This window comes from Kogia breviceps, chromosome 4 (genome assembly GCF_026419965.1).
Source record: "Kogia breviceps isolate mKogBre1 chromosome 4, mKogBre1 haplotype 1, whole genome shotgun sequence".
In the NCBI taxonomy this organism is placed as follows: domain Eukaryota; kingdom Metazoa; phylum Chordata; class Mammalia; order Artiodactyla; family Physeteridae; genus Kogia; species Kogia breviceps.
In genome coordinates, this window is record NC_081313.1 from 167,562,579 (window position 1) to 167,578,146 (window position 15,568).

At 39.4% G+C, this 15,568-nt stretch overlaps 1 protein-coding gene across 11 annotated transcripts in view; it reads right to left on the reverse strand.

The window, feature by feature from the left end:
* FBXW11 (F-box and WD repeat domain containing 11) overlaps positions 1 to 15,568 on the reverse strand; it is a 127,715-nt gene that overhangs the window by 31,767 nt on the left and 80,380 nt on the right. For 7 of the 11 annotated variants that reach the window (XM_059060588.2, XM_067032313.1, XM_059060589.2 and 4 more), the window contains 3 exons: positions 14,061 to 14,123; positions 10,176 to 10,401; positions 642 to 828 (listed from right to left, as the gene is read on the reverse strand). In XM_059060588.2, the coding sequence (XP_058916571.1) occupies positions 642 to 828; positions 10,176 to 10,401; positions 14,061 to 14,123 (476 nt within the window). The remainder of the gene's footprint in view (positions 1 to 641; positions 829 to 10,175; positions 10,402 to 14,060; positions 14,124 to 15,568) is intronic. The other 4 variants (XM_059060590.2, XM_067032308.1, XM_067032315.1 and 1 more) reach the window with 1 other exon arrangement.

The window sequence follows — 15,568 nt, forward strand, 5'->3', positions numbered from 1 at the left end:
AATAATCTAGCCTTTCAATCTACAGTTCAATAAAAAGTGTTAATGTAGCTTTGTGAAAAAGCTAACTGAGTACATAACAAACTTTTTCCCATAAAGAAAGCACAGCCCTAACCATCACTCACACTACCACCTATCTGTCCTAGCTGTGGCACTCTCTTTCTCTGTGCTGTCAGGGTACGGACATGCACAGAGCTATAAAGCTGTATTTCAGATAACAGGTTGTCTCTGAAAAATCCTGCCTGCTGTACCTTCCATCTTCAATCAGGATCAATATCTAATAGCAAAATGCCATTATTTGACTTTCTCATATTTTCCTTTCTCTTATCTATCTTTTGGTAATGGTGTCATCACCTAAGGAAAATGTGAAAGGAAAAGCATAAACACATAGCTCTGAAAAGCCAAATTGCTCAAACTGTACAATACATCTTAACAGTTAATAAATATAAAGGAAATATGCATTTCAGAAGGGGTTATTCTAACAGCTTTAACTCCCCCCCTCCACCGCCGCCGCCAACTCATCTCTTCTCACTTGTTTAAAATAGGCCAACACATTTGGCAAGTATAACTGCAGTTTTTAGTATTCAAACTGATCCTAGGTCAAATAAACTTTTTTCAAGGGAACAACCAACCTAAATACTTACCACCCTCTTCTTTCTGAAAGTCCCTTCCATAGAGGGTCAGTGCGCACCATTCGTTCAATCAACTTCTTCCAAAGCATTCCTTCGGAGATCACTCGCTGCCATTCCTTACATACCAGCTCTGCTGCACACAGAGACCTGGCATCCAGGTAGGAAAGAATGTTTTCTGCTATGTGATCTAAACCTTGCTCTACAAAATAGAAAAGGCAATGAAGGAATAGGAAGGGAGATGGAAATGTACCAGTTACCATTTCCTTAAAGATAAGAGGAATAAAGAAATCCTGAACCAGGAAACATACCTGAGTAATATCAAAAGTTCTTCAGATATACAAGTGCATGAGTACATAAACATATACACTTCTTTTTGGTTCTGATTTTTTAAGATAAAACAACTGATGGCACCAATTCCTGTGTGTAAAAGCCAATCCTGGACAGTTTTGTATTTGTCAGATATTATAATAAATGATTTCTTTTACATAACTCTATGGGGTAACGACACCCCAAATTTTACACATGAGGCAGAAAGAGGTAAAAGGATTCAAGATTTTACAATTATAGGGTAGTGAAGCCAAGACAGGACTCCAATCCTTGCTCCAAAGTCTGCATTCTTTCCCCTCTGATTTACTGTTTCTCGTAACAAATCATCCTATTAATACATGACCTATGTGAATCCTTTGGGGTTAAGGAGACAAAAAGGTGAGAAACACTGACTTACCTGAAAAAGTTTATGAAAAGTTAAACGACAATCCAAGAATTAAGTCAGGTGCACTTAGATGTATTTTTGTCAATCATTTCTTAAAATCCTCAAAACCATGAACCACATGCCTAAAAATTCTAGAACCTTAAGACGTTTATCCTACACAATGCTAGTATCCTCTCAAAGACAACCAAGATTCAGACTTTGCCTGACATTCACAAAGGTAAGAAGATCACTATGGTCAATGCTGTTGCCACCTGTACACTCCTATCCTGTGGTTCTGGGCATGTCCTCTGCAACTACAAGAAATAAAGCTCATCCCCAGGCCTCCTCTGTGTTGGGGTGGGAACACTAAACACATAGTCAGGGCTTCCCTGGTGGCGCAGTGGTTGAGAGTCCGCCTGCCGATGCAGGGGACATGGGTTCGTGCCCCGGTCCGGGAAGATCCCGCATGCCGCAGAGCGGCTGGGCCCGTGAGCCATGGCCGCTGAGCCTGCGCGTCCGGAGCCTGTGCTCCGCAATGGGAGAGGCCACAGCAGTGAGAGGCCCGCGTACCACAAAACAAAAAATAAAATAAAATAAAAAATAAACACATAGTCAGAAAATTCCAATCTCAAGTCTAGGTTCACTACCTAGAACTTCTATGACATGAAACAAATACTTAAACAATACTGAAACATCCCTGCCCCTTGGTTTTTTTACCAAATAACATGGTAATGGCCAGTAACAACTGTCCTTTCTCACACTATCTGTATGATTCAAAAAAGTTTTACGGAAAGATTTTAAAGACAACAAAGTACCATTCGGGGTTAATATTTGTTCTCTTTTTCAAGATAAATAGAAGGAGTATAGTCATACTAACTTGGCAGGGTATAGGTAAATCGTTAAACTTTCAGAACCTCAATTTCCTCATCTGTATAAAACAGCGATAATAATCTCTGCCTTATTTTGAAAATATCACAATGAGACGATGCATAAAAAATGCTTTACAAACTAAGGTTTTTCCAACTCTAAGAATGACTATTTACACCGTTGATTATGGTTTACAGGCCCTTCATATACTAGTTCTACTCTATAGTAGGTCTAATACCCAAGTTATGATCTGATAATGAAGACTAACTACACTGGGACCACTATTTTTTCTTGCACATGGCACTATATTAAGAGTTAAGGCCATCAAAGATTATACTGCCTTCATCTAACAGTCATATCACAGTAGACTTCTAAGATGGTAGTAAGCTGAATTAAAATCTTAGGCCCTTCCCCACAAAACATCTATTAAAACAATTCCTCCTAATTTCTGTATTTGTATGGGTAGTTTAGAAGGGGAGGGCAGCTCACACAGAAGTCTACAGTTATCTTCTCTATAATTCACCTTCAAAGCTTTATCTGACCCTTCCATTTCAGTGTCTACAATTCTGCTTCTGTCATACAGAAAAGTGGATATTCCACACCAGATCTGTATGGTGGGCAAATGCAGTAAGTCTTTATCCCAAGTTACTGGCAAACATGTTAAATGGGTCAGAACCAAGGACAGCACCCGTGATTCTATATTTCCCTTCAAGCTATCATACACCCATTCATTAAATACTCACAAGGTACCAACACTAAGCCACCAGTTCTAAATCATCTGAATTTTATACTACTATTATCCAGCCCATATCTCTCTATTCAGTCCTCAAGGATATATGGAGAAACTTTGCCCCATGAAGACACTACCATCTTTATTTATACCATGTTTCTGACTTGCTAGTCTCATAACTTTATCCAAAAAGGAAATCAAGTGAATGTGGTATGGTTACTCTCCATGTTCCCTTGCTGGTGCTTACTACATAAAGTTGATATCGCAATTTTTTGTTTACAAGTTGGCACTAGCTGCTTTGTGTCACTTTTAAACATATATAACCCATGTTTCATTATAGGAAAATCTATAAAATGCATATAAGCAAATACCTTTAAATCCCTAAACACCACCTCTCAGAGATAATGGCTTTTAACATTCTGTATACTATATCTTTCTAGGATTACACAGCCCTACATAGTCTTTTCAACAGCTAATTAACTTTTGATAATCCATTTGAGAATTAGGCTAGAATGGAACATCAAATTCAAGGGCCAATAGCTCCCAAATACACCTTCTCCAGTTCTCCAGTTCTTAAGACCAGGAAATCTGCTCATCAATCATCTCTGGGTACTATCATGCAGGGCTACCAAACACAGTTGTACAAGCTGTATGTTCACAATTGTGCAAGCTGTATGTGTACATCTGTACCCAGTAGCTCTACCTACTGGTTTTCAATTACTTCTCAATGTTCCACAATTCTGAAAATCACAGCATTAGGTTCTGTCACTATCCTGGCACACAACATTTTTAGGTCTACTTGTTACAGGAGCTATGTTAAAGACATCTTTATATCTTTCTTGGACTACGATTTTTCTGTCCTTTCTGGTTTTAAAACCATTATTCTTAGTGGGGAAAGAAAAAAGGGTAAGTTAAATGAGGAGTGAAAATATGCTGTTTCTTTCTATTACCACTACACCATCTATTCCAAGTACACTGTCCCTTCATTCGTCATGGTCTTGCTCCAAACAGTTGATTATTTTATTTGTTTTTAACTCTCTCAAATTCCTTAACCATTTTGGATAATTTCACATTATTTGGGGCTTGGCCTTCTTGATACCATTCTAAAAGGTTCAGGCTACCTTTTTGTGTATCTCCATGCCCCTTTCTTCCATCTTCTGTCCAAGTGTATTTAAAATCAGGGAAATTCATGGATAATCACATGGGGTTCTACTTGTGCTTATCCACTGACAGTATTAGCAAATTATTAATCAGAACTTTAAATTTCAGAATCTCTCTACCGTCTTTAATATTTTCTTTTACAGTCTCTGGCCATGGCCTAATAAACTTAGCTCTTCTCTGAATTCTTCTAATTCTGGGGTACTTATCTGACTATCTTCTAGTTTCTACACTTAATATGAGAATACAGTCACTTTCCAAGGTTTATGTTAATTCTAATCACTAACCAAATCCTCCTAATGGGTTATAAACACACCCCTAACCAATTCCCATCTCAAATCCTCTCCTGAGAGAGGAAATGAACAGGCAAGAACATATTATATAGCTGTCTTTTCAGGCCTCAATGGCTGCCACATCCCCATGGTCTATATATGAATTGGGAAAGCTGCATCCAAATCCTCCACCTTGCTGGGTAGTCTATGAGCTGGTTCTCAGAAGCCTGTGTGGTTATACTTGAATCACTTAGGGTTACTGATTTGAGAAACAACAGCAGCAGAAATAGCTTCCTAAATATTCTCCTGATCCACTGAATCAGAATCTCTAGATGGTGGGGCCCAGGAATCTATATTCTTAAGAATTACTACCAGATAATTCTGACATGCTGGGGACTACTGCTTTATAGCAATAATATCCCTTTTAGTCCTCACTGATTTCCTGCCACCTCAATAGCTCACATCACTGGGCCATCAATGAGATTCTGCATAAAGAAGCTCATTATTAGATACATACTTCCTACTCTTTCAAATGCCACTGGTCCAATTCGGCAACATTTCAGTGAAATCTATGAGATTTGATTTATTTCCTTTTGGTAATACTTTAAATTCACTTCATCCTTCTAGGGGGCAGCATGTTTTAGTCTCTCGGAAAATGCACTGACTATAGAGCCATATAATCTGGGTTCAAGCAAATCAGTTTTCCTTTTTGGATCTCAGTCTTCCATAAAATAGGAATGATATTAAATGCCTAAGAAGGATCATCTCGTATACTCTGCATGATAACCCTCTGAGATAGGCTATAAATAGCCTCATTTTATAGAGAAGGAACTTCTAAACCTTGTTGGAAAGGTTAATAAGGAGGTTATTCAGGAGGCAGATACAGAGCAGGTACTTGATAAATGTCAGTCTCCTTCCCTCTTCCAGAAATCGCTTTAGCTGATATCACTGGTCAAGGAAGCTAAGCAGTATTCCCCCTCCTTGTTACTTTCTGCAGAGAAAATTTGACACATCTCCCCTAGCAAATCGCTAATTCCTCACTAATAGCTTGGAGTAAGTCTCATACCCCTTAAATATTTAAAGAAGAATAGGAATCACACAACCTCTATTTTGGGCACCTTGGAGCAGCTAGCCCCAGGAGCCATGTAGACCTTGTAACTTTCTGGTTTCAAGACTATTCAGAACAAAGAGGTTACTGAATACGGTGGTCCATTTGTCTGGGCTAGAAAGTGCTCTGAGGTGTTAAAGCTAAGCATTTTCTTAAGTATCAATGTCTGGCTCTCATTTACTCTATGGTGCTGAGACGCCCCCATCTCCTGCCACCCCCCTTCCCAAGGCAATAAGAAGACACGTTATGGCCTCAGAAAATGAGTCCAGAATACTGCACACACAGTGCTGAAGAAGTGCTGCTGTTGCTAATTATAGGCACCAGATGAAGGTCTGGAAATTTTTCAATAATAAATTAAAACAATTAAAAGGCAAAATTTTCAAAGCTCAATATGTAAATAACATTGTACCAAAATGAAACTCAAATGTGTAATGTCAGTTCAATGCCCTTGACTATAGCCAGTTTTAAGACAGCTGCTTAGATCATACAATTACAGAAACTTTTATTATTTTAGAAACACATTTCAAAGAGCAGCTGCAAAGAAATTTCCTTCCCCACCCACCCCTGCTGTCCCTTCCCCCTCCCTAGGCACAGATCTAGTTGTAAAATCTGAAGTTAGAAACTTTCTTTCCTGACAGCAAAAGTCTGTCAGTGGATGCGTTTAACTTGGAATATACTGACCTAAAGACTCAGACACAAATGCTCAGGTCACAAAGTCCAACATTTTATTATGCCAACAAAGTGGCACACACACCTACCTAAATGATGTCAGGATGAATCAATTCGGAAATCAGTGGGTGAATAATTAAAACTTCCTGGCAATAAATCGTGTTGCAGGTGCTTCCTGCCTCTCTGGGCTTTTTTTTTTTTTTAAACTGACATCCTCAGAATACCCACCAGATGCTAGGCATATTATATACACTGTCTTTAATCTTCACTATATCCTATAAAGTATTATTATCTTTCCCACACAGATAAGGAAACTGAGGCTCCAAAAAGTGAGCTCACATAACTATTACGTGCAGGGGCTGGGATTCAAATGGAGGGGCTGTCAAATCCAACACCCATCATCTTTCCACTCTGTCAGGCTGGATCTCTGGCCCTGCATCCAGCCTAAAGCCTACACTCTGGTTCTTCCACATCTCCCAAGACCTCTGATCTAATCTCTGTCACATTCACAGTCCATAATGGTTTATCATCCTTACTTGAGGATGAGACAAAAGAATAAACCATGGCCAGGAAGGTAAGTGTTTTTAAAATTCTTAATTGCTTAGACACCTTACCAAACAGATCACCAATGCTTATCGTCCTTCTTGAAGTACAATCTGTCTCTACTTCAAATGGTATAAATTTTCCCTTTAACAACAGTTCTTACAAACCACAAACTTAGCCTGCAGAAATTGACATTGCAGACTAAACATTTACCATGATTTTTAGAAAAGCATATCATAATTATCACTTTTTCCACTGAACCAAAAGGAGCCAGAGACCACAAACATTTTCCATTTTCCCTATACTGACAGGTACGATATTCACAGTAAGCATTAAAAAGTCAAAACTACAGACCGTTTTTATAGAATTAATGGTTTTCACAATCAAAAGAAGTCTTAAGTAGACTGTCAATTTCAACAAAGTAAAAATTCAAACTAAGGATCATCTACAGTAAAAGTTAAACACCAAACCAGAATAATGATTAGTAAGTTGTTCCGCACATTATTAAATCTAAGTATGAACAAACACATGGACCTGTTTCTCCCCTAATGCTCTTAAGGCAAGATCTGTGCTAAGGAACTAATGCCAGATTTAATCCAAGTCTACTAGACACTAACTAACACAATCAACTTGGCCAGCTTGTCCCCAGCTATTAGATTCATATGTATGATATATACTGACATATGTATATATGTTCAGATCAAATCCTGTTAAAACAAATAGCATTTTAACAAAAATATTTCCATGTCCCAGCCAATGGTCCGTTCATTTCATGTAATACTCGATACCACAAAATTCCACTTTAACAGAGATATGGACAATGCCTTAAAATTCGCTGTAATGAAAACTGAATTGTATGCAATTATACTAACCATATTTATATACATAACACATGTTCATCTGTTCTGTCTCTTCTCCAATTCTGTACACTCCCCAAGAGAAGAGGCTGCCTCTGAACTATACTCTGCAAATCAAGAGAACTACAACAGTGCCACCTCGTGGATATTCTGTAAATATAAGTTGAGTTCCCTCGTGCTCTAAAATGTTTGAGAGGCAAATTACAGGGAAAAAATAAAAATAAATCAAAACAACAGAAAGCAAACAGAATGGATTTGCATCAAAAAAATGGGAGCATAGCTTCATTTATTTAAAAGCACTTAAGAGGAACAAGTATAATTGTCAACTTTAAAAACTACCCTGTCTCTTCTTGGTGTGAAATGTAGCATGAGTCAGTAGAAAGTCTGGGATGAGGAGGGTTCTGAGTTCTGGGCTGCACATACAGAGGAGCTGCAGCACATGTGCACTCATCTTACTCAAATTCACCTATAATTCTCTCTCTCATGCAATTAGAAGCATAGCTCTTCTCTCCCACTCTCTCTCTCTTACAATTAAAAGTAAATGTTACTGAATTGGGGTGTAAACCATGTAGTCTATACTTGAGGCCAGTTTAAGGACTGTCCAGAGTAATCTTAACTGGAAGTGATTTCAGCTTTTGCACCAACCCCCACCATCATCCACAAAATCACAATAACCAAGATGTATGATCTTAGGCATTTCACCCAATTCTCTGATCCTTGGCTTCATAATCTACCCAATGAGAAACAGCACTAAGTGATGGCTAAGATCCCTTTCAGCAATTAAATACTATGATTCTAGAAAAAGAGGGTTCATGTTTTGCTTTTCTAGAAATACTAATTCAAGAAATGAGGAAAATAATGCTACATTTCAGCATAAAAAGAACAGTAGGGTCAAAATTTTCTAAGCTAACTCTCAAATATCCTTAAAACACTCCCTTTGTAGAAAGTAAACTTACAAGTTCTAGAAGAGGGATTAGGAATCAGAGGCTGGCATGTCACTTTGCAGCCCCAGGTTTCAGGCCTGAGGCATGAGCCCAGGTCCTGTCTACTGTGGAAATACTTAGACTATGGAGTCTTGATGCACTGTAAATCACAGACAGGCTAAAAGAGAAGCTACTCTTTGAGGAGCCATCCAGAAGCTCTGAAAAAAGGGTAGGGCTGGTGGCAATGCTACTGGTTTATCCCTGGCTATTTCTAGGCATACCCTGGCACAGCGGCTGTTAACCTCCAGGTTGCCCTGACCACGTTAGAGGAGAATGTTCTGGCCAGCAGTCTCACATTCTCTTCAAGAGTGAAATCTATCTTACCTAGACAAACTTAAAATAAAAAATTTTTAAAAGAACACAGAGAGAAAAGAATTAACGAGTGACCAAAAATCAAAGAGGGGGACTTCCCTAGTGGCACAGTGGTTAAGAATCTGCCTGCCAATGCAGGGGACACAGGTTCAATCCCTGGTCCGGGAAGATCCCACATGCCGTGGAGAAACTAAGCCCGTGTGCCACAACTACTGAGCCTGTGCTCTAGAGTCCGCAAGCCACAACTGCTGAGCTCACGTGCCACAACTACTGAAGCCCACGCACCTAGAGCCTGTGCTCCGCAACAAGAGAAGCCACTGCAATGAGAAGCCCGTGTACTGAAATGAAGAGTAGCCCCCACTCACCGCAACTAGAGAAAGCCCGCGCGCAGCAACGAAGACCCAACACAGCCAAAAATAAATAAATAAATAACTTTTTAAAAAAAAATCAAAGGGGGATGAACAGGCAGAGCACAGCGGGTTTTTAGAACAGTGAAACTGTTCTGTGTGACACTATAATGGTAGATACATGTCACTATACATTTGTATAGCCACCGAATGTACAACACCAAGAGTGAACCTTAAAGTATGTACTTTGAGAGATAGTGATGTGTCAGTGTAGGTTCATGTATTGTAACAAATGTACCACTCTACTGTAGGATGTTGACAGCAGGGAGGCTGTGCTGGGGGTTGTTGTGGGTGGTGGGGAGGATATGGAAACTGTACTTTCTGCCCAATTTTGCTGTGAACCTAAAACTGTTATAAAAGTAGTCTTTTTTTTTTTTTTAACCAAAGTAAACTTAACTGGGGGGTGAGGAGGGAGAGTGAGAGAAAGAGAAAAGGGAGAGAACACACTCATGCAGGGGTAGGATAGTGAGGGAGAGGATGCAGAAATAAGTTTTAAGAAATGTAATAAGACATGCTATCACTTCCCCAATACTTTTCTGCCATTCCCTAAGTGTCACTTCAGATATAAATGAACATCTTAAATCTGGGGACACTTCCCAAACACTGTAGGAAAAATTGTCCCATATTTAAAAAATATACTTATAAAGGCAAAATGCAGATTCTATAGACACCACATCAAAATTAAAAGTACAGCATTAATTCACTAACGTAGCAATAGTATTGACCAATGATCAACACTGTTAATCACAGAAACTGCCTACAGTTCCTAGATGCTAAATTATAACTCCTCTTCAAGTACCACATATTAAAGTACAGTATGTGTCCCAAAGAAATGCTGTCTCACACTGTACTCATTCATTCATTTCACAAACACCTACTCGGCTCCGTCTAGGCTCTTGGGCTGGGCATTCTTCCACTTCTCAGCTTTTTAAAAGACAAGCATGGTTACCTGGTAAAGCGGTAATAAAGTCCCGCTGCAACATGGGCTTCAGGTAAGAGTTAATATGTCCATGCTGGTAATGACACATTCGTGAAATAAGGTGTTCCACAAATTCCACTTGATCTGATTCAGACCACTGGTCAAAATATTTAATACACAAGTCTTTTTCTTTTTGATAGTTTCCTTCTGATGGCCTCTTTCTGGAGACGATCACTGATGATGTTCCATTACTTATCTATTTTAGAAAAACAAAAAAGTAATTAGTTTGACAAGGAAAATAAATCTTAAGAGCATATCATCAGAAACATTTTTTTGCCCTGTGTATTTATTCTTAAAATTCCAGTTTTATCCTAAAGCCAAACTCATTCCTCTATTAATTAATTCAGGAAATAATTAAAAATGTATTCAGGGCCCATGTACTCGAATTAGTCACTAAAGTAATGATAAAGTTAAGAGTTCTATCTAAAGCTAAATGGTGTCTTAAATCATCATTCTCCAATGCTTATTCCAAAACCGTGCTGTTATCAGTTAACTAATGTTGGAGAAGACCATCTTAGAAAAATTGTTCAACTTGGCAAAGTGGCAACTGATTGATTATTGATGTTTGTTTTCCTTCCTCAAAGTTGGAAGGTAAAGCTATATTCATCTATGCAAATAGCTCTCACACTTGTGCATGCATCAGAATAACAAAAGAGCTTGTTAACACACAGACTGCCAGGAGGCTGTGGAGGTTCTGATTCTACAGGTCTGGAGTAGAGCCTGAGCACTTCCAACAAGTCCCCAGGTGATGCTGATGCTGCTGGTCTAGAGACTGCACTTCAGGGACCTCACTCTGAAAACCACTGGTCTATGTAACGGAGAAATCAGAGAGCAATTCAATCTAAAAAGCTTCATTTTACCTAACAGTTTCAATCTCCTCCGTATTATTTCCAGGGCTGCTAACTGCTGACAAAATAGTTTACAGACTTTCACTCCCTCTTTTCAATCTCCTACTCAGAAAGTGACCCAAGGTAAACCACATATGCCTGAAAAGTTCCTCCTCTTATTTAGTTGGTTTATGGATATCCCATAGACTCCTATACTAATAGCTTCATCTCTCATCAAATCTACATGGTCCTTGCATAAAATCAGTATACTTTTTAAAAACTGAAACTAGGGCTTCCCTGGTGGCACAGTGGTGGAGAATCCGCCTGCCAATGCAGGGGACACGGGTTCGAGCCCTGGTCCGGGAAGATCCCACATGCCACGGAGCAACTAAGTCCGTGAGCCACAACTACTGAGCCTGCACTCTAGAGTCCGTGAGCCACAACTACTGAGCTCACACGCCTAGAGCCCGTGGTCTGCAACAGGAGAAGCCACGGCAATGAGAAGCCTGCGCCCCGCAACAAAGAGTAGCCCCCGCTCACCGCAACTAGAGAAAGCCCAAGCACAGCAACAAAGACCCAACACAGCCAAAAATAAATAAGTAAAATAAATTTAAAAAACCAAACCAAAAAAACCCTGAAACTACATACACTGCATCTGGAAAACAATATCCCAAAAAATCTAAATCCCTAGACTGAAGCCACAACTGCTACTGATATTATGAGGCTCAGTAATTTCCCTGTTTACAAACAAAAGAGCCTCAGTACTTTTGTCAAACATTTGCCAAGCCATCTGTCCATCACTATTCTGAACGCCCCTTCATGTGTAACACTAGAAGGAATAACATATAAGAGAATTTTGAAAACTGAACAGTTGCATCACAAACATCCATTAATTCCATTAGGAGCTTATTTCAGAAGTCTTACATGGGAAGAACCAAGAGCTTTTGTTATCAGTATATCCCCTAACTTAAAGTGAACTGAACGCATCCCAGAAAGAAGACATCCTTTGTCAATATCCAAAGGAGTCTTTGGCCTTCCTTGGTAAAATCTTAAAAATCCTTCTTATCTGAAGTGAGTTCTTATGTCGACATTTAGAGGTATAAACCTGGAAGGCATTAATCTCCCACCTCACTTATCTTACCACTTCCTTGTCTGAAAACGTTTTTTTCCCTTATAATTTGGGTGAGGGAGAGCGCACTAACACCGGGCACCACCAGGGGGCAGCATCGAACAGAGATTTTTGATGTTGCTTGTAGTAAAACATTCATATCAAACAGAACCAAAACATCAGCATTAAGAACAGTCAGATGAAGTAAAAATTCTTTGCTGTGGTGAATATCAGCTAGCATAAGGAGCACCTTTGCTACGTCTAAGCATAAGGATGTTCACCATAATGTTATAATAAAATTCAGAAAAAACTACCCAGTTACAAGCAACTGGTTAAAGTGAATTATAATACATCTACACAAAGTACCACAATGCAGCCATTAGAATTAGATTTATAAAGTAAGATTTTAATAACAAGAGAACATGTTCATGAAATAGTATTAGGAACAAAATAATTTTATATAGCATATGAGCACAATAATTTGTGTGAAGGGGAACATGCCAAGAAAAAGTAAAGAATATAAATACAAATGTTAAAAGTGCCTAATCTTGAGAGAGAGAGCTACATATTTTTTCCTTCCCCTTTTCTTTCTATATTTTTTTCATAATAACTTGCCAAAATAGTTGCTTTCATAACAGGTTAAATATAATTATGGTAACAACTTGCATTTGTGTACTGCTTTATTATTTATAAAATACTTTCACACCCATTATCTCACTTGATAAGCAAAAGGGTTATTATTTCATTTACAGAAGGGTTCCTAACTATCTAGCCTCCTTAGAGCATCGGTATACCATTAACTAGATGACTGAAAGGCAGATGAAAAAAACAAACCAACCTGAAAGCTAAAGTGTTAAGAACCACTGTGAATTAAAAATCAATAGTAAATTAAGAGAATCCTGTTGCAAAATACCAGATGTGGAGGGAACAGAAGTCAGTCTGCACACAGTTCCCCCTAAAATAACAGTATGTGCCCAATTCTACAGCACATTTTCCATTTCTATTTCTAGCCACCTGCTTGGCCCAGAAAGATCTTCCTGGAATTGCACTGCTTTCTTTTCATTGTAAATTTGTTGGGGACACTTTATTCTTGCTAACTCCTTTGCTTCAAATCAAATGAACCCAGAGAACTTTTTTAAAAAATCATTATTCTCTTCAGATTTAGATTTGTTTTGCCTTTAATTGTATCTTCATGAAGGGAAAAATTATGTGTACCATAATGGTCGATGAAAACACGAAATCATGAAACTTTATATGCTTTCCATCCCGCGCCTTACAAAAAAACTGGGGGATTGGAAGGAAAACTGGAAAACTAAACTAGAGCTAGAAGAAGGAAACCGAATTTAAAAGGAAAAGGCAAACAAATAGGAAATGGGGGAGAAGGGTGACGGTTGGGAGAAAAAGGTCAGTGCATACACTGGTATGTGGCATGGTGCCATTCTGGTGACAAAGGACACCACCACTGTCCATCTTTGGCTTAGACAGTGGCCCCAAAGACGGAATATTTTGGACTGCAGCCAACTTCAGAATCTTGGTGAGAATTCCTTACTATCCATAATGATACTTCCCTAAGGAACAGAAGACATATTAGGGTGAATTCTTTTTTTTTTTCTTATGTGGACCATTTAAAGTCTTCATTGAATTAGTTACAATATTGCTTCTGTTTTATGTCTTGGTTTTTGGCCCTGAGGCATGTGGGCTCTTAGTTCCCTGACCAGGGATCGAACCCCCACCCCCTGCACTGGAAGGTGAAGTCTTAACCACTGGACTGCCAAGGAAGTCCCAGGGTGGATCCTGAAACTAGCAGAATTGCACAAAACAAAAGTACTTGGCTCTTAGTTTCACTGAGGACAGGAGCTGAGGGAGCATCTTATCTACAGTAAGTCAATTGCTATCTTATCTGTGCGCCGTCATTCCTACCTGCCAAAGAGTATTTTTCTTTGGGGACTCATCTTCATTTTGATCCTCCATAACTGAAGTGTTCTAAGGGGGGAAAAACAGGTTATTTGAATTATGCCAAGTTTTGCAAATCCTAAATAACTACACCAAAATATAGTTTTGAAAACCCAAACTGGAGTGTACCAACACCAACCCAAGAGCTATTTGGCTTGTGGCTAACACATGCCATTTTGGGTCAACAGGGGTGTTTTCGTCTTTGATCAATCATTAGTTAGTGGTTGGACAAAAGTAAGCATAAAGTCTTTATGAAGGTTGGGTGTACTTAGAAAACAGGCTAAATTATGGGAGTGGTGCTGAAGCTCTACCTCAATCATCCCTGTTATTCTTTTAACCTGAAGAAAGAAGCCCCAGAGACCCACGAAGTTCCTGATGATTGTACAAAAACATTTACTAGAATATCTGCTACTCAGTAGCCCACCCCAGCCATCAGCAATTAGAAGTGACAAAGCCCTGGAAGCCCCCCTGCCTTTCTCTTTCCTCCCTTGATGGCCTTGTTTTTCTGGAATGGCATTGCAATCTCCCCTAGCAAGCATGGTGGGTGCCCCAACCTTTTCCCTTAAGAGGAGGATGCTGTTAGCCAGCAACAATCTGGCTTGCCTTGGGAATGCATTAGCTTTTGATTTTTGTGTTTACTGCACAAAGAGGCACTGTGTATTCTTTCTGGTGACCTAGTCGCTCAATAGATGCCCATTAACTGGAGATTATACATGATTGGATTTTCCCTTTTGAAGCTCCTACCTAATAGCTAACTGGAAACTTAATGAGAAGGGGAAGTGGGAGAGTTGTGTTCTGAAAGGAATAACAACTCATTTATGGATAGCAGTCTCTCTAACATTCCTTCCTAAACCTAAAATTCCAAGATAGGGGTACTAAACTTAAACTATAACATTTGTCCCATAGTATTAGTCAAAAAGATCCTATAGACCTATTTAAGTTATCAGTGTTTACAAGAGCTTGTTTACTGCCTATAGGGAATAAGCCTACCTCTCATATTTTCCCTGTTTTTCCTTTATGTTCTTCAAGTTGTAAAATGTTTGGGCACATAGAGTATTTCCAAACACTCCATTTGAAAATACCCAACGTAGGTGGTGGCAGAAGAATCACCACTGGACACCAGTGCTCTGCAGGTCTCACAGCAGGCTCTGATCAGAGATGTAGAATGAGGGCTTCCCTAGTGGCACAGTGGTTAAGAATCTGCCTGCCGATGCAGGGTACATGGGTTCGAGCCCTGGTCCGGGAAGATCCCACACGCCGCGAAGCAACTAAGCCCGTGCACTGCAACTACTGAGCCTGCACTCTAGAGCCCACGAGCCACAACTACTGAAGCCTGTGCACCTAGAGCCTGTGCTCCACAACAAGAGAAGCCACTGCAGTGAGAAGCCTGCACACCACAACGAAGTAGCCCCTGCTCTCAGCAACTAGAGAAAAAAATCCACGTACAGCAGCAAAGACCCAAGGCAGCCAAAAAT